The sequence below is a fragment of the Gastrolobium bilobum genome, unplaced genomic scaffold (assembly GCF_033153095.1).
Source record: "Gastrolobium bilobum isolate Gb01-03AN ecotype WA unplaced genomic scaffold, APGP_CSIRO_Gbil_v1 utg3456, whole genome shotgun sequence".
Classification (NCBI taxonomy): Eukaryota; Viridiplantae; Streptophyta; class Magnoliopsida; order Fabales; family Fabaceae; genus Gastrolobium; species Gastrolobium bilobum.
The window spans coordinates 126375-147779 of NW_026895426.1; the positions used below are offsets into that span (position 1 = coordinate 126375).

General features: G+C 33.9%; 3 protein-coding genes across 3 annotated transcripts; 1 reads left to right on the forward strand and 2 right to left on the reverse strand.

Moving 5' to 3' along the window:
• Positions 1–1303: 1303 nt before the first annotated feature.
• Positions 1304–3491, reverse strand: LOC133310726 (AAA-ATPase ASD, mitochondrial-like). Its single transcript, XM_061511706.1, has 2 exons — positions 3049–3491; positions 1304–3006 (listed from the first exon to the last, which is right to left on the reverse strand). The coding sequence occupies exons 1-2, from the start codon at positions 3413–3415 to the stop codon at positions 1916–1918; spliced, it is 1458 nt and encodes a 485-aa protein (XP_061367690.1). The 5' UTR covers positions 3416–3491; the 3' UTR covers positions 1304–1915.
• Positions 3492–4795: 1304 nt separating this feature from the next.
• Positions 4796–6262, reverse strand: LOC133310741 (AAA-ATPase At3g28580-like). Its single transcript, XM_061511724.1, has 2 exons — positions 5281–6262; positions 4796–5205 (listed from the first exon to the last, which is right to left on the reverse strand). The coding sequence occupies exons 1-2, from the start codon at positions 6260–6262 to the stop codon at positions 4796–4798; spliced, it is 1392 nt and encodes a 463-aa protein (XP_061367708.1).
• Positions 6263–11960: 5698 nt separating this feature from the next.
• On the forward strand, positions 11961–17651 carry LOC133310749 (small RNA degrading nuclease 3-like). Its single transcript, XM_061511732.1, has 12 exons — positions 11961–12367; positions 12803–12985; positions 13113–13196; positions 13954–14019; positions 14918–15058; positions 15195–15311; positions 15391–15460; positions 15595–15695; positions 15973–16107; positions 16202–16309; positions 16493–16597; positions 16934–17651. Exons 1-12 carry the CDS (start codon positions 12335–12337, stop codon positions 17312–17314), a joined length of 1524 nt encoding a protein of 507 aa, XP_061367716.1. The 5' UTR covers positions 11961–12334; the 3' UTR covers positions 17315–17651.
• Positions 17652–21405: the final 3754 nt, after the last annotated feature.

Below are 21405 nucleotides of genomic sequence, written 5' to 3' on the forward strand. Positions count from 1 at the left end.
ATCTTTTTTTAAGGGTGACAATTTTTTATACAACTCGTTGACACGACACAAACACAATACTAGAAATTCTTATTCGAGTCGACACATTTTCAAATTCGTGATGTGTTTGGGTTGACAAAAATAGATAAAAAATAGTTGATTTGTGTTGCGTGTCAACCTGCAAACCCGAAATTAACCTTATTAATTTTTTTAAAGGTTATTCGTGATGTGTCATGTTGTAAATATGTTATTTGTATCTTATTATGTCGTGTCTACCCAAAAAATAAGTAACAAAATTTGTGGTTGATAAGTTATTTGTGTAATGTCGTGTCGTGTCAATTCGCAAAATAAACAAGTCATGTCTGTGTCGAAGATTTTAATCTAATTTTAAATTCATATTTGTTCGTATTGATTGTGTTTGTATTCATCTAGTGGACCCAAATTGCCACTATTTTTCGGAAGCGTTTAAGTCTGTGAAACATACGATTATTATTTGTTGAGTAACTTCTCGTAGCGTCGTACTATATCAGAATACTACACATTAAAATATCCATTAGACAATTTGAAAGGGCAATGGCCAATGCAAGATATAATAAAAAAAGAAAAAGAGTCCATTGTGAAAAAAATTGAGGCCCAACTGCGTCTTAAGTATTACTGGCCTAATAAAAACTTCAATCCAGGTGGTAGGCTTTGTCTTACAATGTTCTAGAACTGTAGGTTACAAAACCTACATACAAAAAACAGGCAGCCCAACCCCTACTGGGCAAAAAAAGTATGTATCATTATGTTCTACCATTTAATTCTATCAACACTGGGTTTAACTTTTCCTCAGTCCATGATTTAGGACAAGATTGGAATGAGTCCTTTTCTATTTTGCACCTTTATGATCTTATTCAGCTCAATCGGATTAGATTAGACGAGTAATGTTGGATATCACTCATATTTCGCATGCTGATCAATGTCCTTGTTATTGGAGCTAGCAGAAAGGGTCTCATTCCTAGGTGAGCGGGTGGAGGTCCGGGGGGAGCCGCTCCGGGGGGTCCAGGAGGCAGCGCCCCAGGCCCGTAGAGACTAGATACTGTTATGTACTCTCATCTTTCTCTGTTAGCTTACGATATATTTGATTGTCGATTTCCAACAAGTAATTAGGAAGATGGTAAAAAAATCCAAAGAAGAACAGTCGTTATATTCTAATACACCTTTTCTTTTCTTAAAAAACTCACATATTCTTGTATTAAAAAAAAAAACTTACATATTCTTCCTGAGTAGATGAAGATAGAATAACCTTAAGTTTATATCTAAAAGGCATATTAAAATATGGGCTTGCAATTTCTCATGTTTCATGAAAAATTCAAATTTTCTTACAAAGAGAAAGGGGTGGGGCTCACCTTAAAAAAAAAAAAAAAAAAGTGATTAGTACGGACATCAAAATGAGAGTGATAAGAGAGGAGACTTCTTATACAACACGAGAACTCTTTTTCCCTTAAAATATTTCTTCACGTATCCATATAATAGACAATCTGAATCTGCTCACAAATACAAAGCTTAGATGTTTCCTGTTTTAAAATTGCTTGTCTATCTGCTTTTTCTGCTTTTCACCATTCATTTCAAAGCTCCCGATTTAGTGCAATCTGCTGAGGACTGAGTGCATGCTTGCGTATAAAGAAATATATCATAAACTTGCCAAATGATAAGTTCTGATATATTCTTTCAATTCTAATCCATTCAGCATATATCGGTTGGATTTTGAGTTAGGTCATCAATTAGGCACCACACAGATTGCGTTATATAGGACATAGTCTTGGCCTTACAGGACCAGTGTAGTTATATAATTTTCTAAGGTTGTAAACGACAAAATGAGTGTATATTGTGCCTGTCTTAACCATTCCCTTCTTCCACTTTTCCACTCCTTTCACTCTATTTATCTTTGTAGACTTCACTTTGCATCAAGCTGATGTGTAGTTTCTGACTTTCTGATTGCTTTGGCTGATGAATCATTTTCAATCAAATGAGAATCTTGCTTGGAGGATGCTTCTATCTTTCTTGCATCCTCCTCAGATTTCAGCTTGGTTTCTTCTTTTGCCAATTCAAGTGCTTGAATCAGACTATTCAAATAAATTTCTGCATCCCCAGAAGCAGATTTTGGCATCAAATGTTCTGCAACATCAGCTGGGGTGATTTTGGTTTCCTTAAGCAATTCACATATTGTGCTAAATAAGTGGTGTGATTCAATATTAACATAATTCTTAGCCAATATCTTGAATGCCTCAAAGCTACAGTATGACAACTCTATGTGCATATCCATTCTTCCTTTTCTTACCAATGCTGGGTCCAGTTTCTCAACATGATTTGTTGTGAAAACTATTAGTCTTTCTCCACCACAAGCAGACCATAACCCATCAATGAAATTCAGAAGACCAGAAAGAGTTACCTGACTATTTTTTGCTTCTCTTCCTTCCATTCCTGGTTGTTTTTGCATTGGATCTTTCTCTTCTCCCTCTTCCTTTCTCTCCTTTTTCTTCCTCCTCTGACCTGTCAAATCAAGTGAACAATCTATATCTTCAACCACAATTATAGATTTGCTAGATGTTTCAACCAGCAGCTTCCTCAATTCAGTGTTATCCCTAACTGCAGTCAATTCAAGGTCATACAGATCATAGCCTAGTAAGTTTGCCATTGCAGCAATCATTGTGGACTTGCCAGTTCCTGGAGGTCCATAAAGAAGATACCCTCTCTTCCATGCCCTCCCAATTCTTGAATAGAACTCTCCTGCATTGCTGAATGTGATGAGATCATCAATGATTGTTTTCTTCTGCACTGGATCCATAGCTAGTGTTTGAAATGTTGCTGGGTGCTCAAACACTACATGGCTCCAATAAGACCCACTATTGGTATAAAGCCTCCTTTGTCTATTTTTCACCTTAAGGGCCTTACCCTCTTTTAGGACATGATTAAGGTATGCCCCAAAAATTATATCTCTATGAAGTTTATGGAAAGTGAGCTTGTAGTACCTTTTTTCATCTGTCACTGGGTGGATAGAAAGTGACTGTGATTTGTGAATATGCTTACCAGAAGCCCACCAAAGTTTGACACCATTAAACACATCACCTACTTCTTCATGATCATCCATGCTAAGAACAAGAGACTGGTTATTCTTTCCTATGTCAGCTTTGAGCCTCTTTGCTTGTGTTGATGCCTTTGTGCTGAGGTAGTTTTCTATGGCTGAGTATGCTTCACTGCGCATGAGTCTCTCCCCAGTGAACTCATGGAATGTGATTTGGATGTAAGGGTAGACAAAAGTCATCAATTGTTGTGAGTATTTCTCAATTTGGTTGCGAAGTTGGTAAGGAAAAAATTGCTGCAACATAGCCCAAACAACCATTAAGGAAGCAATTATAGATCCTAAGTTAGCAGGAAACATGTCACCTGGTTTCATCTTTCTAGTTTTCACTCTTACCCTTTTTTCAGCTCTTCTTTGTTTCTTTGGTTCACACTTTGTGTGGATTCAGAAATGGTTTTCAGGCTTTGTCTTATACAAGAAGGTGAAGGACGTGTGATAATGGTCCACACATTTATTTATCCTTTTCTGAATCTTCTGTGAATGTTTTGCAAGAAAGGTGAGTGACATGTTTGTCTACATCCTCAAATGTCGGCAAAAAAAGTAAAAGCCCTCTTCTCCGTGGTTGATGTGTACAAAATGGTCATAACAACACCGACTAGAGATTCCTTAATCAACCGGATAAGACGACGAAATAAAGGAAAATAGTTTGTTAGGTAACGTAAGACATTTTTTTTTCTATGCTACCACCATTTGGATTGGTCCTTAGAAAGGTTGAAAGGTCACCAGATAAGAAATTTGACATGGCTCTTGTTGGAAAAATGATTCTTCTTTTATTGAAATTCATTCATTTTAAGCTCATGTTAAGGCCACTATGAAAATTCTGAGTTAAGTAATAAGGAAACTGATAGTTTAACATATTATGTAGGGAAGTGCAAAATCAACATAATTCAGAAAAAGGGTTAAAAAAAAAAAAAAAAACGATTATAAACTTATAATGGGACCTAAAGTATTATTCACAATATTATGTGAATATAAATGTGTATGTTCCTCACAGAAGAATATATACTTTTGTAATACCGATAGCTCTCACATTATACAAATATGTAATACCTAAAACGAGGGCAAACTTCAGTGTATAAATTTGTTATTCATATTTGCAAAGAAGCCAGTTTCCTAAATTTGTGCCCGTAATCTTGGGATCTCATAAAAGCAACCTTATCATTTGTTCCAAGAGGCTTGCTCTGAACAACTAATAAAGTGTTATTTATTTATTTAATGAGTTGCAGATTAGAATGTGAATAATGTTAGAAAAGAACGTACAATTTTGTTATACGAGGAGCTAACATATAAAAGCACATGTAACACTTGCACCAACACCAACGAAAATAAAAGCTCACATAATGAATCAAAGTAGAAAATTGTGATCAGAACCAAGAACCACAATAATCAGATACTCCTATGACCTGTGTTGTCTTTCAACTCTGATGGAATTAACTTATCTTTAATACTAAATATTTAACATACTCTATTATAATGTCTCAAGCACATAGGATGAGTCTGTAATTCAGCACAATAATGTTACCTCCTATAAGAGTAAGCATACTAAATAACTATAATAATATAAACAGATATTCATAATGATATTTTAGTAGCGCTCTAAGAGTAAATATATAGAAATAACTAACAACAAACAAACAACCAATTGATGTTCTCTAGGACTCTGCATTATCAATCTTTTCCATATGCTCCTTCTGTTTAGCTAGCATCTGCTGCCTCCTCCTCTGATGATTCCTTTCCATTTGGCTCTTCCATTGCTGTAGTCCCTTTTTCTTTCTCAGCTTTCACGTGTGCCTTTTCCTTCGAGCTTCTAAGGGCTCGGATCAATCTCTCAAGGGAAGTCTCAACATCTTCATTGGCTACCTTAGGCATCAAGTTTTCTGCAACATCTGCTGGGGTTATGTTGGTCTCTTCCAACAAGCAGCGAATGGTGTCAAATGAATGGTGTGACTCAAGACTCAGATAATTCTTTGCCAACATTTTGAATGCCTCAAAACAACAGTAAGATAGTTCAATATGCATGTCCATTCTTCCTCTTCGAATAAGAGCCTGATCAAGTTTCTCCACATAATTAGTGGTAAATATGATCAATCTCTCACCACTACTAGCTGACCAAATCCCATCAATGAAATTCAACAGCCCAGAAAGGGTGACCTTGCTGCTTTTACTCATACTTTTTGCACCTTCTACTTGTTTCAGCATGGAAGTAACTGGATTCTTCTCCTCTTCACCTTCACCACTCTCAGAATTTGTCTTCCTTTGTCCAGTAAGATCAAGTGAGCAATCTATATCCTCAATCACAACAACTGACTTGCTTGTGATTCCAATCAGAAGCTTCCTTAGCTCTGCATTGGTTTGCACAGCAGTTAGCTCAATGTCATATATGTCATACCCCAGAAAATTAGCAATGGCAGAAATCAATGTTGATTTTCCAGTTCCTGGAGGACCATAAAGCAGATAGCCCCTCTTCCAAGGCTTTCCAATTCTTGCATAATACTCTTTGGCCTTGCTGAATGTAGTAAGGTCATCAACAATCTCTTTCTTCTTGTTTGGATCCATTGCAAGTGTTTCAAAGGAAGCTGGATGCTCAAAAATCACATGACTCCACTTGCTCCTCTTTTCATGATCACCATCACCTGAGCCATTGGTGTAAAGCTTTCTCTGCCTCTTACTAAGACCAATGGCCTTACCTTCAACCAAAACATGGTTAAGGTAAGACCCTGTAACAATACAACGGTATCTGTCATGAAACTTAAGAAGGTAATATCTTTTATCACTAGCAGGATAAAATGACATAGATTTTGTATTGGGAACTGTTTTCCTGAGACTCCATACAAACTTTATGCCTTCAAACTCATCAGAGACTTCCTCTTTTTCATCCATCTTTAGCACCAAAGATTGCCTCACAAAATCCCCTTTGAGCTTCCTTGCTTGTTCTGAGGATTTGCAAGTCAAGTAGTGTTCAATGGCAGAGAAGGCTTCACTACGTTTCATATAGTCACCTGAGTGCTCAAAGAATCTTACCTCAATGTATGGGTAAAACAAGTTGGTTAATTTCTCTGATAATCTCTCTGTGAGTGTATTTGGAAAATACTTTTGAATCATAGTCCACATTAACAATATGCTTGCAAAATTTGAGGCAACTAGACCCCAAATGTCACCCATTCTTTGATTTATCAGCTTGTATCCTTCTTCTCTTTTTTTGCTTTGTTCTTTCTTGTTATCAGGTCTTTGTTTCTTATATTCTCAGTCACAGTTCATTTGTTTCTCATGCAGTTGTTATTCGTACCAACAAAATTCACATGATACTAATTCATAATCATTAGATGCTCTGTGTTGACACTGATGTTTTTTTTTTTTTTTTTTTGTTAGCACTCGCATAGTATCATGCTTTTTTAGCTCCATCAAATAAATCTCTGATGTTGTGTTCAACGGCTTATTGACCAAATATAATATAGTTTTTTTTTTTTTTAAATATATGGCACATTTATTAAAATAATAATCTTGTATAGTTTGAAAACTACTTATATAGTTTGACCAAGTGCCTTTAGTGTCTAAATTTCCCAAAATAAATTCTAAAATAATGCAATTTGGAAACAATTTCCTTATCTAATGTAGTTTAAGTTGCCCATGGATATGTATCAATAATAAAAAAAAAAGTTGCCCATTGGATGAATGCGTGACTAGTTGCAATTAACTAGATCATGTTAAAATCCTCCCTATTCATGGAGAGCATATTTAGTGCTCCTGTAGCACATAACACATAACGTTCAGTGAGACGGAGCAGCGAGAGAGAGACAAAAAGCTAATGAGAGAGAAGAGAGAAAAATTTTTTTAAGCCAAGTGTCAAATTTTTAATTGAAGGACCATAATGATCCAGGTGGATTCTAAATTTTTTTCTGTCCATGATCTGAGTGTGTAGTTACGTGATAGATTGTGAATACAACTGCGATATTATCCAGGTGAAGACAAGGGGTCCTCAAGGATCTTCTACCTCAAACTCACTTACATGTGCAATATAAGTTTAAAAGCAGTTCATCAATATTATTTCTAAAACAGTGCAATGCAGCAGATAATCATGTCATGTGTGTCAATTCTATTCTACTGGCAAGAGAAATGCAGGATTTATATACGCCAAATACCCACACATAGTGCAAGACGCCACTTGCATTCACCCCGGATCGCCATATCGTATGACGCCACATACTCAGGCTTACTGTCAAAATGAAACAACACATGCATATTAAAAGCCATCACACATAAAGCTCAACAACATTTCGAATATTCAAAGCATGTAACACAGCATGCATATAACCACACCCCCATGGGACATGGTGGAACCACAACATGGCTAAACCGAGGACACGAAAGCTTACCTTGCAAGCTAACACCCAAAGTCAAGAGTCCACAACACAAAGTCCAAACACAGCAGATTCACAATCTGTTATGGACCAATACTATATCAATAATAATGTACCACAAGCATATAACTTAAAGACAACGCCTTTCCTTTACGTTTTACGTCTTAAGGCTCCATACCAAGCCATAAGCCCTTAATCACTTGATTCTGACTTAGTTCATTAATTACAGAAGTTCAACTTCATCAAACTAGGGTCCACAAACCCCCAATAGCCTACTGTACACACAGCACATCTACTGTTCTTCGAAATCCCAGAATATCCGGATATTCCTCGGGACCATATCTGGATATCTCACTGTACATATCCGGATATACAATATCCGGATATCCAGATTCCCGTATCCGGATATCCAATATCCGGATATCCAAATCCCATATCCGGATATCACATATCCGGATATTTCTCGGGCACATATCCGGATATTTCACGACAGAATGCAGAAACTGCATTTCGTGAAGATATCCTTCCAAGGTTCCATTTTTAACACTTTCAAACGTTAAAGCATGCATCGTTATACTGTTTAAGGGTCATACTACTGTTGGTTACTTGTTTAACTCTTTTAAACATACCAAGACTTCATCTTTAAGCAACAAAACTCAAGACCAAGGTTGGTACAACTTACCAAAGCTCAAAACAGAGAAGCAAAGGCTCTTGGAGCTCAACACACTGCCTCTCCAAGTCTGACTTGAAGGGTACACGAAAATGCTGCCAAAGCTTGGCCCTTTCAACACAAAGGAAGCTCCTTGGAGCTTCACAAGCCAAGAACAAGACTCTCACCACCTCAACTCAAGAGGACAACCCCTCCAACACTCACAATCATCAACCCCAACTCAGAGCAAGGTCAACAACACAGCCTCAAAGCTACTCTCACCCACACCAAGTGTTTAGGAGAAGGATTTGTGAAGGAAGTTGCCTCAAAGCTCAAGAAATGGAAGAGGAAAAGCAATGGAATAGTACTCAGCAGTTGGCCAGCCCCAAAACTCACGTAGAGAATGTGTTATGGCCTAGGGTTTTGTGCTAACAAGCCTATATATAGCCACTTAACATATAAACACACAGTATTAACTTTAATTGCTACGCTTAGCATTTTAATCCAAAATTTTGGATTCTTAACCTACTCAATTTTACAAGAATTATCATATTTTTCTTATAATTTTTAGAGCACCTTTTCGGTACGCGCTTTTCAAAGCCAGTACCGATTTCTAGCACCAGTTCTCATTATTTGGACTTGAAACTCGTTTTACAAGTCCTACATATTATTCTAGTAATTATCATGCACTTACTTTAATTTTTTGGGATACTTTTTCGGTACGCATTTATACCGACTAGCAGAACCAGTATCTGCACTTTTCTTCCGAAAAGCGACTTTCAGCATTCTTACTCATTTACTATAATTATTAAAGCCTCATAATAATTGTTAAGGTCAATTATGGAATCATTTCCTAATTTCGCATAATTAATTAATTAAAATTCCTTAATTAATGGTGCGGGTTTTTATACTTCAAGTCATACCTATTACGTAGCCAATCTCCGCCGTATATTCTTGGATGATATCTTCAGCCAAGCAAAAACGATAGGCATCAATAACTCTTCCTCAAGTACTAAATGTTGATTCTGATGATACTCTAGAGATTGATACAGATTTTATGTCACTCTCAAATATAGTATTGGTGAGGGAATGAACCTAAGTCCTTCCACTACCTACTTAGCTAACATGCACCAACTGAACTATCACCATTTGGTACTACTATAAATAATATAATTTTATTTAACTTAAAATAAATAATATGATAGGTCGGCATGTTAAAAAAAAAGCCTATCATCTGCTTTCTAAATAGGCTTCTTTTAAAGCCCGAGTCTGTTCTATTTGACTATAAGTAATAACCCAAGCCCGACTTGATATAGGCTAGGCCGTAGGCCCCTGTAGGCTGGCCCGATCCACTTTCACCCCTATTACTAGCCACTAGCCAGATGAAAAAGAGGGAGAGATTATATTTACTAATTCTTTTTCTTATCATCTCTTACTATTAAATTTTAATCATTGATTTCTGTCAATTTAACGATTATAATTTATAGAGTCATATTTATTAATTAATTATTAATTTTTCAATAAATTATAATTGTTATATTGATAGAAATCAACAGTTAAGATATGATAGTAAGAGGTAGTAAGAAAAATATTAAATATAACTTTTTCATATATATATATATATATGGGAAAAATATTTCTCCGACAACTTGAGATAAGTTTATCACCGGCCACCCTAAAACAACGTCGTTTTGTTTATTTATTTTCTTATATTAATTGATTCATCTTTGAATGGTTATAATTCATTTTTTCTCTCTCTTCCTTTATCATCACCATTAATTCATCTTTATACGGTTATGACTTAGTAGTTGAAGATAAAATTATCTCAAACAACTTGAAAAATGATAAGCTATATATATATATATATATATATATATATATATATATATATATATATATATGTAGGAGCATGATATACTTACCATAAAAATTGTTTACCACCTTTATAACTGATCAAACCAATACAATATGAACGAGCCAATATATATAGGACCTAATCATGCACGGTTGAAGATTGAAGGCTTTTTGGTTGGGTTGTCTGTTCCATGGGCTTAAGTTGATGGCAATGATATGGATCAAGGTTGTTCTCCCTTGGCGTAATGATTCTGATTGGGGGTACCTGCAAAGACACTCCGATGCTCAAGTCAGTATCAATGACAAACTTATGTTGTATTCTTACTGAATTGAATACATGTACCTGGGTATGTACCCTTTGTTTATGTAGCAAATCTAATGCCGCCTTTGGTAGGTGATATGCCCTCTGATTGACCGTTTATGGGCTGCAGGTTTATCTGTTCTCAGCTGGTGCCTTTCTGGCTATACCTCTACATGTCAAGCTACTTTTGGTAGAGTAGTGGCAAGCTAGTGCGTCTTTAGAGTATTGGTTTTTTGCGCGGTGGTGTCATGTCGTGTTCATAGACTTCTTCCTTAATTATGAAGTCATGTCTCACGCGATTTAGATTCACGGCGCCTCCTAACACTTTACGCGCACGATGGAGGTATTGCGTAGTGTGTGGGCCTTGATATTTGGGCTTTAACCCTTGGTGGGCCTATTGTATTTTATTCAGATCAATAACCAATCTAATCATAGTTGATTTCCGTCAATTTAACGGTTATAATTTATTGAGAATTAATAATTAATTAACAAGTACAACCCAATAATTTCCAATAAAATATAACCGTTAAATTGACGAAAATCAACGGTGATTAAGTTGGTTGCAAGGGTGATAAACTTTTTTGGGTGGTAACTATATCTTTCCCCATATATATATATAGGAAAAAATATTTGTCATTTTAAGAGAGAGATAGACACAAAATAAATTTTTTATTTAAAATTTAAATTAAAAAAACCATCCACTTTCTCTCTCTTATGATTTCTATTTTTTGTGTCTATCTCTCTCCTAAAATGACATAACTTATGTCATTTAAAATGACAAACACAAACTCATATATATATATATATATATATATATATATATATATATATATATATATATATATATATGGTTCGCTTTTTCTACGGTCAATGTAAATAACTTATCTACAGTGAGCCCAAAACGATGTCATTTTGAGGCAGAAATCAAGGTATTTTTGTAATTATAATTTATTTCAGGGTTATAATAGTATTTTTCATTATAAATTTTTAATTTTTTAACCCAAAACGACGTCGTTTTGGGAGTGAATGTAGATAACTTATCTACATTCACTTTAGAAACATTAAAGCCATATATATATATATGTATGGAGGAGTTATATTTACAACTCAAATAGTTTACAAACTTTTACAACATATCTTAATTGTTTTCCGCCAATTAACGATTGTCATTTATTGTGAATTAATAATTAATTAATAAATTTAAATTTACGAAAATCTTAACCGTTAATTGACAGAAATCAACGGTTAAAATATGGTTGTAAAAAGTTGTAAACGAAAATAGGTTGTGAATATAATCTTCTTCGTATATATATATATATATACACGGGAATAACATCTATCCTTTTAAAGAATATAACCATATGTCATTTTAGATCTTAACCGTTAATTTCTGTTCATCAACGGTTATAATTTATTGGGTCAAAATTATTAATTAATTAATAATAAGTTTGTCCCATTAAGTTTGACCTAATAAATTATAACCGTTGATGGACGGAAATCAACGGTTAACATCTAAAATGACATATGGTTATATTCTTTAAAAGGACAGATGTTTTTCCCATATATATAGAAGAAAGTTATACTTACAACTTTTTTTTTACACCCTCTTACAATCATATCTTAACCGAACAATTATTATTTATTTATTATCTTCCTTAAATCTTTCTTCCCAAATCGAAGACCAGCCGTCCAGCACCTCCATCTCTGCTCACCGTCGACCGCTGACAGCACCGCCGGCTCCATCGCGACTCCGCTTCCCGTGTTCTTCCTTGCAACACTGTCAGACATCAGCACCATTTGCTCCTGTCAGCACCGTCGGACGGACATCGGCACTGTTCTGTATCGCGTCGCCACCATCTGCCAGCACCGTTGGACATCGTCTCCAGCACTGTCCGCTTCCTTCCAGGTGTAAACATTGCAAAGATAGGTTCTCCCACGCGCGTCGGAACGTGTGAACAGATTTATATTTTTTTGGAAAAAGGACGTGTCTGTGCTTCCTTGCTTGAAAACCCTAGACGCTGTTTCGCAAGGGTTTTTGCAAGCAGTTTCGTTCCTTCTCAGAGCAACCCATTATGGACGAGAAGATAGACACCGCAGACAAAAAGGTAAGTTCCTTCGCCCACTATGTTCACTGTTTCCATTGCTTCCTTCTTTTTCTTTCTTTATTTTTTTTGTTTTCTGGTGATATCATCAGTTATAGAGATAGATTATGATACTTTTATGAGATAGTATATTGGTACTATGAGTATTATTAGCAATGTACTAGCAGTTTGTTTTAAGGTTACATTGATCCAATGGTTCTGATTTAAGTTTTTAAAAATCTTATTTAATTTTATATTTATTTTTATCTTTGTACTTCTCATATTTAATAGATGAAAATAAATATAATCATTAAATCAACATAATCGAACTGTGAAACAAACTGGTAGTAGTATCTCTACTTTTATATGTGTACACATCTTCTGGTTTAGATGGGTGAAACCTAGTACATGTATTTGTTAGTTTTTTTTTTTTGTTTTCTAATGCTTGCATGTGGGCAGGTGCTGGTTGATATTGTAAAATTGTCACAAAAAAGAGGCTTGAAGGGTAAACAGGGAGACTGGAAAGAATTCTTGAACATTTATGATAAAAAGTTTGGGGCAGGTTTGAGTGATCCATCAAAGAGGTCCCATGAGATTTTGGCTGCATTTCTAAAGACATTTTCCAAGGAGGATGATTTGAAGGTAAAGAACTTTTCAATGCCCTATATGTATCTATGTCTTCCTTTCCTTTTTTACCCCTTCTTCTGGTAAGTGGGGCAGTTAATAGCTTACTAGATATGAGTTTAATCCATTTCCCCTCTGAGCTCAGTTTTTTGCTAACATCATGCGGCATCATTCAAATCAAGACACACTGGAGCAATTGAAGGATAAATCTCATGATTCCCCTGGGCAGGTATGTTTTCATAGTGATTATTCAGCTAGATTTCGTAGTAAACCCTTCTTTTTCTAGATTGTAATACTACAAAAGTACTAATAAGTAATAGCGTTATTGTACTTGACAAGACATGCTGGATTGGTTTAAAGCAATTGAGTTATGACTAAAATATTGATAAGCATTTTGTTTTCACTTTGTAAGTTTTCTATGAGGTACTTAATTTCCTTCCCCCCAAAAGTCTTACTTATTGCTTGTGTTTTTGGCTTTCTGCCAACATTTTACTATTGTTTCCTCAAGTGATTCAACATTTGTATCGAATTTCATATGGGCAGTCACTGTTTTAATTACTATTTACATGTACCTTATGCATTATTTTTAAAATTATTAGTTACATAGTTATAATTTTATGATTGTTGCTTTTCTGAGTTATATTATCACCTAAATCATCAAGCCATTTTGAAGTTGACTCATGAATGGAATATGTCTTGTTGCTGTAATCAAATCTTAATAAAGAACCTAAAAATCAAGATGCTGCAACTGATAATGGCATAATGCATAATCTCTGAGAATCAGCAAAGACATCTTCTGATATCGATTTATGCTGTCAATTATTCTTTACTCTTTTTATTGTGTTTTGTATTTGATGATGGAATGTACATGATTTTCAAATCAGTTAGTAAAATTCTTAATTAATGGTGTTAATTTCAATTATGCCTTCTGCATTTATTGATGATTCTACTATGATTTTTGTCACCTTCTGATGTTGGCAGCGCAGAGGCTAGTCCAAGTAACTCTCCAGCACCCATTATATCCATTGGATTATTCTTCACCAATTGATGAGGTTTGTTGTGACCATCTGTACGATGATTTTCTGGTCAACCTATGTGCATTCAAAATACTAATTAGCTGTTGTTGAATGTGTGCTCTGCCTAAACACGAACTGTTCTGCATGTGAAATCATACATAAATATTTGTGTTGGTCTTTCTGTCCTGGTCTAGCTGATGATGCCATCAAAGAAGTTCTTTGAGAAATTTAGAGTAAAAACATTTTTTTTCCATAATTTAACAAAATGCTTCAGATCATAACTCAATGAAGAAAGTTGACCTTAAAAAAATCATTGTTTCATTTCAATATTGCATTCTGGATTTCCATATTTGATTGTTGAAATATGAAGCTCATGGCAATGATTGATATTTTACAGCTCATATTTTCATTGCTTGAAAATTGGAAAAAAAGTTGTTAGAAAAGATTGAAACTATTTGTTCACATGGATGCATTAACATGTCAATATTTGATTGATTTAAATATGTTTTTGCTAATGTTTTGAATAAATAGTTGCATATGGATAACAAGAAACCTGAAGAAATGTGCGATAAAATGTCTGAAACTCTTTAATGTGCACCTTTTAGATGGCAATGCATATATTCAAGCCCCTTACATTAATTTGAGATACCTGATAAATTTTCCAGAAATAATTTTTTTGGTGCTCTTTTTAAGTTTATTGTGTGTGACTGTGTAGGACATGAACTGAATTTTATCTTTGATATATAATATATTACTGCGATTGACCTTGATTTCAAACTGTATCATATTTAAAATTAAGATTTTTAATATCCTTATGCCTTTTTACTAATTGATTTGCTTCAGTTTATAAACATCTGTGTTCTGTGAGTTTTTAGTCATACTAGGCAATTAACTCATCCTTTATATATGTTGCTTTTTTGGTGTGGAAATGAAGGGATGGGTAATTATAAACCTTAAAAAGAAACCCAAGGTGATGAAGTGTACTGCAATGGTTGCTGTTGATTGTGAAATGGTTCTCTGTGAGGATGGGACTGAAGCACTAGTCAAAGTCTGTGTGGTAGACCACAATTTAGAGGTAATTTATGCATGTTCTTCCTTTTACTTGGTGCCTTCCCCATGGGAAAAGTAATAATATAGAGGCTCCGCATAATTGTATTTAAAATGATTTCTCCTTTTCGGGGTGTAGATAGATAATTTTCATAACTTTTCAGGTCAAAGTAAATGAACTTGTAAAACCCGACAAAGCAATTGCAGACTACAGAACAGAAATTACTGGTGTCTCTTCTCAAGATCTAGAGGCAGTGACATGCTCCTTGGCCAATATACAGGTATTTTGTGGTTCACTTGATGGTTTTCATGTATCATCCTCTCAAGTGCATAATGAAGATATGTGTTGCCCTTTCATAGAAATCCATGAAGAAGTTGTTGTCAAATGGAACCATATTAGTGGGACACAGTTTACATAACGATCTACGTGGTAAGTGTCAAAAACATTTTTCTCTGTTTGGCTGTGTTCAACCTACTGTTAGTTTTAGAGTATATGAAGGGGATCACTTCTGTCGAAATAATTTTTCTTCGTTCTGTTTTATTTACTATTGCTTTCATTTGCAGTGCTGAAGCTAGATCATGTTAGAGTTGTTGACACTTCATATATCTTCCAATCCTCGGACGGATCTATTCACAGGAGACCTTCTTTGAATAGTTTATGTCAGGCAAGTATCAAATTGTTAAACCAAAAGATTTAGGTTTTGTATTGCTTGTCATCTAATATACAAAGCATTATTGTGACCAGATAGTGCCTCCTCCTTCAGAGGAATTGCCTTAGTCACACCTGTTATTTTGAATGTGCAGTCTCTTTCTTATGCACTTGTGCTTGTCTATGTTTTGAAATTCAAGATATTGCACCTATGAACTCACATAAGCAAATTATGGCCAAAAAATGGGCAAATATTGGTCTAGATTCATAGTTTTATCACCAATTGTTGACAGGCTGTGTTAGGCTATGAAGTTCGGGAAAATGGTGCTCCACATAATTGTCTAGATGATGCATGTGCAACAATGAAACTTGCTCTTGCAAAGATCAAGCATGGTGTTGATACAGCATTTCCGTTGGTTCAGGAGCGTGTAAGCTGACATATATATATCTCCAGTACTACATTGTTGTGCTCATGGTGGTTGGTAACTAAAGGTCATTACTATTACTGTTCTGTCATTTTAGGTTTCAGAAATTGAGATGGCGAAGCTCCTCCTTCACAGGATACCAATTACTGTGAACAGTAAAACTCTACATGAAGTTGTTCCTGGAGACTTCACATTAGAACTGAAGGTAGAGTATGACCAATAAATATCTCAACATTTTGATGAAAAGGATCAATTAGTAATTATAAGAATTGTATGAATGTCTTTAATTTGAGGACATTTAGATTCATCATATGGTACTCTTGTTGGCATTCTGCCTCTGGATTATTTTTCTCATGCGAGTTCTGATGCATTGTAAAATTTCTTGCAGCCTTCGAGGAAAGGTCAAGGAGAAAAATATTCTGCCTTAGCTATCTTTAAGAAACCACAAGAGGCAAATGATGCCTATGAAAACGTCCAAGGCAGCCAATTAAAGGTACATAACTACATATATAATATAACAGTGTCCAATGATGCTAGTTGATATCACTAATTTTGCTTGTTGATTATCTGAGGGAAAGAAATGCTCAACTGTGGTTTCTATTCTCTACTATAATACCTGAATCCATTTGTTCTAATAGAAATATTTTAAGGTTAGACATGTATTTAATTCTCCTCCCATTATCCGATGGATCAAATAACACATCCTTTAATGCTTGTTCAATAAAATGAAGATAATTTTCTGGACAACTCTTAATAAATTTATATTGCAGTTGTATATCACACTGAAGCATATTTATTCATACTAGTGTTGTATATTACTTTATGTTAGGATTCATATGGACGTCCACAGAAACTTGTCACATTTCGGCTAAGTACAGGCATTACTGCCACTCTATTTGTTCGGAAAATGGCAACTGATGATCCTCATGACCTGATTCCATGTAAGAGAGCTTCAGAAGTGAATGAGGTTGTTGATGAAATTTCCAAGAAAGCAAAGACGGATCCTAAAATTGAAGAGGATGCCCTGACATGCTCCAGTAAGTGTGACACTGACACCCACTTGAATGAGATTGAAGCACTGAATCAACGAGTGAAGCAAAGTGATTTGGAGATTGAATCATTGAGAGAACAGTTGAGACAAAAGGATTTTGAAATCTCCATGCTGCATAAAATGGTATCCTCATTAAAAAAGCGAACAAAACAATCCTAGTAGCCATGGCATTGGAATGTTTGATCAATGAATTTCAGGACATGCTCCCTCTCTGGTGTTTCTTATTCAGTTATGGCAATTTTTTACAAACCGTACGGGAGTATAACCCAGAGCTTTGATACATTGTGAACTGCTGAATTTGGGTTGGAAAACTATACTTGTTTTGCAAATTCAAATTTGTAACTAAAATTTTGCTCCCGAGGGATTGGTGACATTAGTCATTACTGCAATTTTGCGTTCGACAGAATTATGTCATGTGGTGTGGTATTATGTTATTGTTTGAAACATTTCTTTTAATATTGGATTAAGTTTATATTTTATGAACATATTATGGAATTGGGCTTGTTTGATAAGGTAGCTTTTTTGGATATGGCAGTTTCTAGCAGTAAAAGTTACAAATTTGTTTGGTATATATTTTTCTGGTATAAGTTTACTCGTGGATTTCAAAAGTTGTGTTTTGACGAAACTCGTCCGGATGCTTGCAGGTTTCATGTAATTGTTAAAAGTTTAAGATATGATTGTTTTTTTAACTTGTTCTTGAGTTTTAGATTTATCCTTTTCTAGTTCGAATCTAAATTCATTTAATATATATATGATTTGTAAGCATGTGACACCATTGATCTTTTTGATCTAACGGCTCTCAGATGAGGTGTCAAAATTAAAATTTGACACCGGTGTCAAAGGATCCTATATATATATATATATATATATATATATATATATATATATATATATATATATATATATATATATAGGTAGGATCCTTTGATACCGGTGTCAAATTTGAAGTATTTGAAGTTTGACATCTCATCTGAGAGCCGTCAGATCAAAAAAGATCAACGACTCTGATTTGTAAGCATGTGACACCGTTGATTTTTTTTGATCTAGAGGCTTTCATATGAGGTGTCAAACTTTAAATTTGACACCGGTGTCAAAACATCTTACCTCATATATATATATATATATATATATATATATATATATATATATATATATATATATATATATATATATATATATATATAGAGAGGTAGGATCCTTTGACACCAGTGTCAAATTTGAAATTTGACACTTTATCTGAGAGCTGTTAGATCCAAAAAGATCAACGACTCGGATTTGTAAGCATGTGACACCATTGATCTTTTTGAATCTAATGGCTCTCAGATGAGGTGTCAAATTTGAAATTTGACACCGGTGTCAAAGGATCCTACATATATATATATATATATATATATATATATATATATATATATATATATATATGAGGTAAGATGTTTTGACACCGGTGTCAAATTTGAAGTTTGACACCTTATCCGAGAGTCGTTAGATCAAAAAAGATCAACGACCTGATTTGTAAGCATGTGACACCATTGATCTTTTTTGATCTAACGGCTTTTAGATGAGGTGTCAAATTTTAAATTTATCACCAGTGTCAAAACATCCTACCTCATATATATATATATATATATATATATATATATATATATATATATATATATATATATAGGGAAATATAAGAATCATGTTGCAGGAATGATACTGTTCATTCCTGCAACAAGGATCCGCGTCCATATCTTAAGGATACGGCGTCGTATCCTGATTTTGGTCTGATTTTTTTTTTAAACGTGGGACCTACACTTGATTTGTGTGTGCAGAAAAGTGCTCTAGTCATGTCACATGACAAAAAGCGAACTCATATATATATATAACTTGCAAATGAAAAAAAATATCGAAGCATGTGCTGTCAAGTACAACTTTAGTAGTGGTATTTTTTTTTATTCTTTTTACAATCATAATAATTTATATTTGTCCTTTTCTATATGTGCAAAACCTAAAATCTATGATTTTAGTTCGCTCAACAAATCATGGGTCGAAATTCTAACAAAATGTATGTCCGTTGATCCACAAAACTTATATGAAAAAATAGATTTTCATTTTCCAGTATTATCGAAATTCACATGACATGAACTCATGAGAATTGCTTCTTACCGTTATGATCAAATATTGTAATGATGGCCTAACCTAATAAGGAAATTTGTGAAGCCGAAACCCTCTTAGCATGAACCTGTTGAAGTCCAAAGTAAGAAACCTTGATTTCGTAACATGTTGTCAGAATTTCATCATTTACCTTCGTTCAGGCTGAACTTCTAGATTGAAGCTTGTTAAAGTCCGTTCAAAGTATTTGACATACCTCTAGAAATATTTACAGAAACCATTGATTTTAGAAGAATCAAGCTTTCGCTTAAAACTAATTGAATGATGACTAGACTTGGTGAGCTGAGCACCAGATTTAAAGTGAGTTTGCTAAATTTTTTTAAAAATATAGTTAAAATTTATATAAAGTTGTTTTTAGGGTTTTCAAGGGAGGGAGATGAAATGATTTGTTATTAGGATAAATGATAAAATTTATAATTTTTTTTTAAAATAAAGGTGAATTCAGAAAATAAATATAAAAACTCCAAAAAGTTGAGATACATCTTAAAAAAACTCATCCTGTGAGCTTTTATCTTTATTTTTTTTCTTCATTAAAAAAATCTCTTTTATGTTAAAAGTTTTTATAAAATTATGTTTGGCTAAGTTTTTACTTATAAAGAGAAAATAAAACTAAAAATAAGAGCTACCATTCAATATAGCCAAATTTCAGATATGCATGCCATCCAAACTAAATTAATCTTCTTTTATGAATAACGAGTAAAAACTGCGAAATACAAAAGAAAAATAAACTCCAAGGGATGGCAGAGTTGTTAAGCGATTGTGCCTAAGAAGTGGATTGATATGACTGAAAGATCACTTATCGATTCCTAAACAACCTTAGGAGGTGTTTGGTAGAGGATAATTTTTTTTTACCGGAGAAATATAATAATCGGGAAAATGGTAAGAAAATCACTTTGATAGGAAAGTTTAAAAAAAGATGTTTGGTTGACCGAAATATTACCAGAGAAATTTATTTAAATTTGCAAAATCTATTTCGGGAGAAACTTCACACTTGTTTTTTCACTTACCCATTTATTTCAAAATACCACATCTCAAGTGATATTTTGTAACATTGAATTTCATCCAAAAATCAACACAAAAATCATTTCCCCATCCATCCTATTTGTCTAGTATTTTTTTCAAAAACCTGAACTAAACGTAGTATTTTTCAATATCCACTTACATTTTTCCATCAATCCCAAAATAAAACTTCTACCAAACACATAATTCAATTGCTTTGGCATGTCACTGTCAGAGATCAATCGATTCAAAAGGATAGGGAATATCTAACTAGTTATTCTTCCGCTTTTAGTGTACTCTTATGCTTTGTCTGAGAGTTAGTTTTAGGAGAGGAAAAAAAGGAAAGGAAGGATTTTAGTAAGCTCTTTTCTTGTTTGTGAGTTTAAAAAAAAGGAGGGGAAGAGTTTGAGATTTTTACTAAACCCTCCAAAACCCACATTCTTGTTAAAAGTAAAGTTCCCCCAATTTGGAGGATTTTAGGAGAAAAATATTAAAAATTACTTATCTACCTTTAGCATTAAAATGTTAAAACTACATAATTATGAATCATTTTTAAACACGATATTATTAGAAAGGTCTCAAATACCGACAGAATTTATTGACGAAAAAAATTTCGTAAAAAATAGTGATGAGATTTTTGATGAAAATCATTTTCGTCAAAACTAAAGACAAAATTAGAGACGAAACCAGATTTTTCCATAATTACTAACATAAATTTTGTACGAAAAAAAAAATTCAGTCAAAATTATTGTTAGAATCTAAATTGCGTCGAAAATTTTAACGAAAATATTTCCGTCCAAAATTTTGATGAAACACATTTCCATCGAAAAGTTTTGACGTAAAAAAATTACGTCAACATTTTTTACGAAAAATATTTCTATCAAAATTTTGACAAAAAATATTTATGTAAAAAATTTTGACGAAATATTTTTTTTTTTTGTCAAAATTCTTTACGAAATCTAAATTTTGACAAAATATTTCACAAAAACACATATTAATCGAAATTTTTGACGAAAAAATTTTTCATCAAAATTTTCAACGAAACACATTTGTATCAAAAATTGTTGACGAAAAAAATTTCATCAAAATTTTTAACA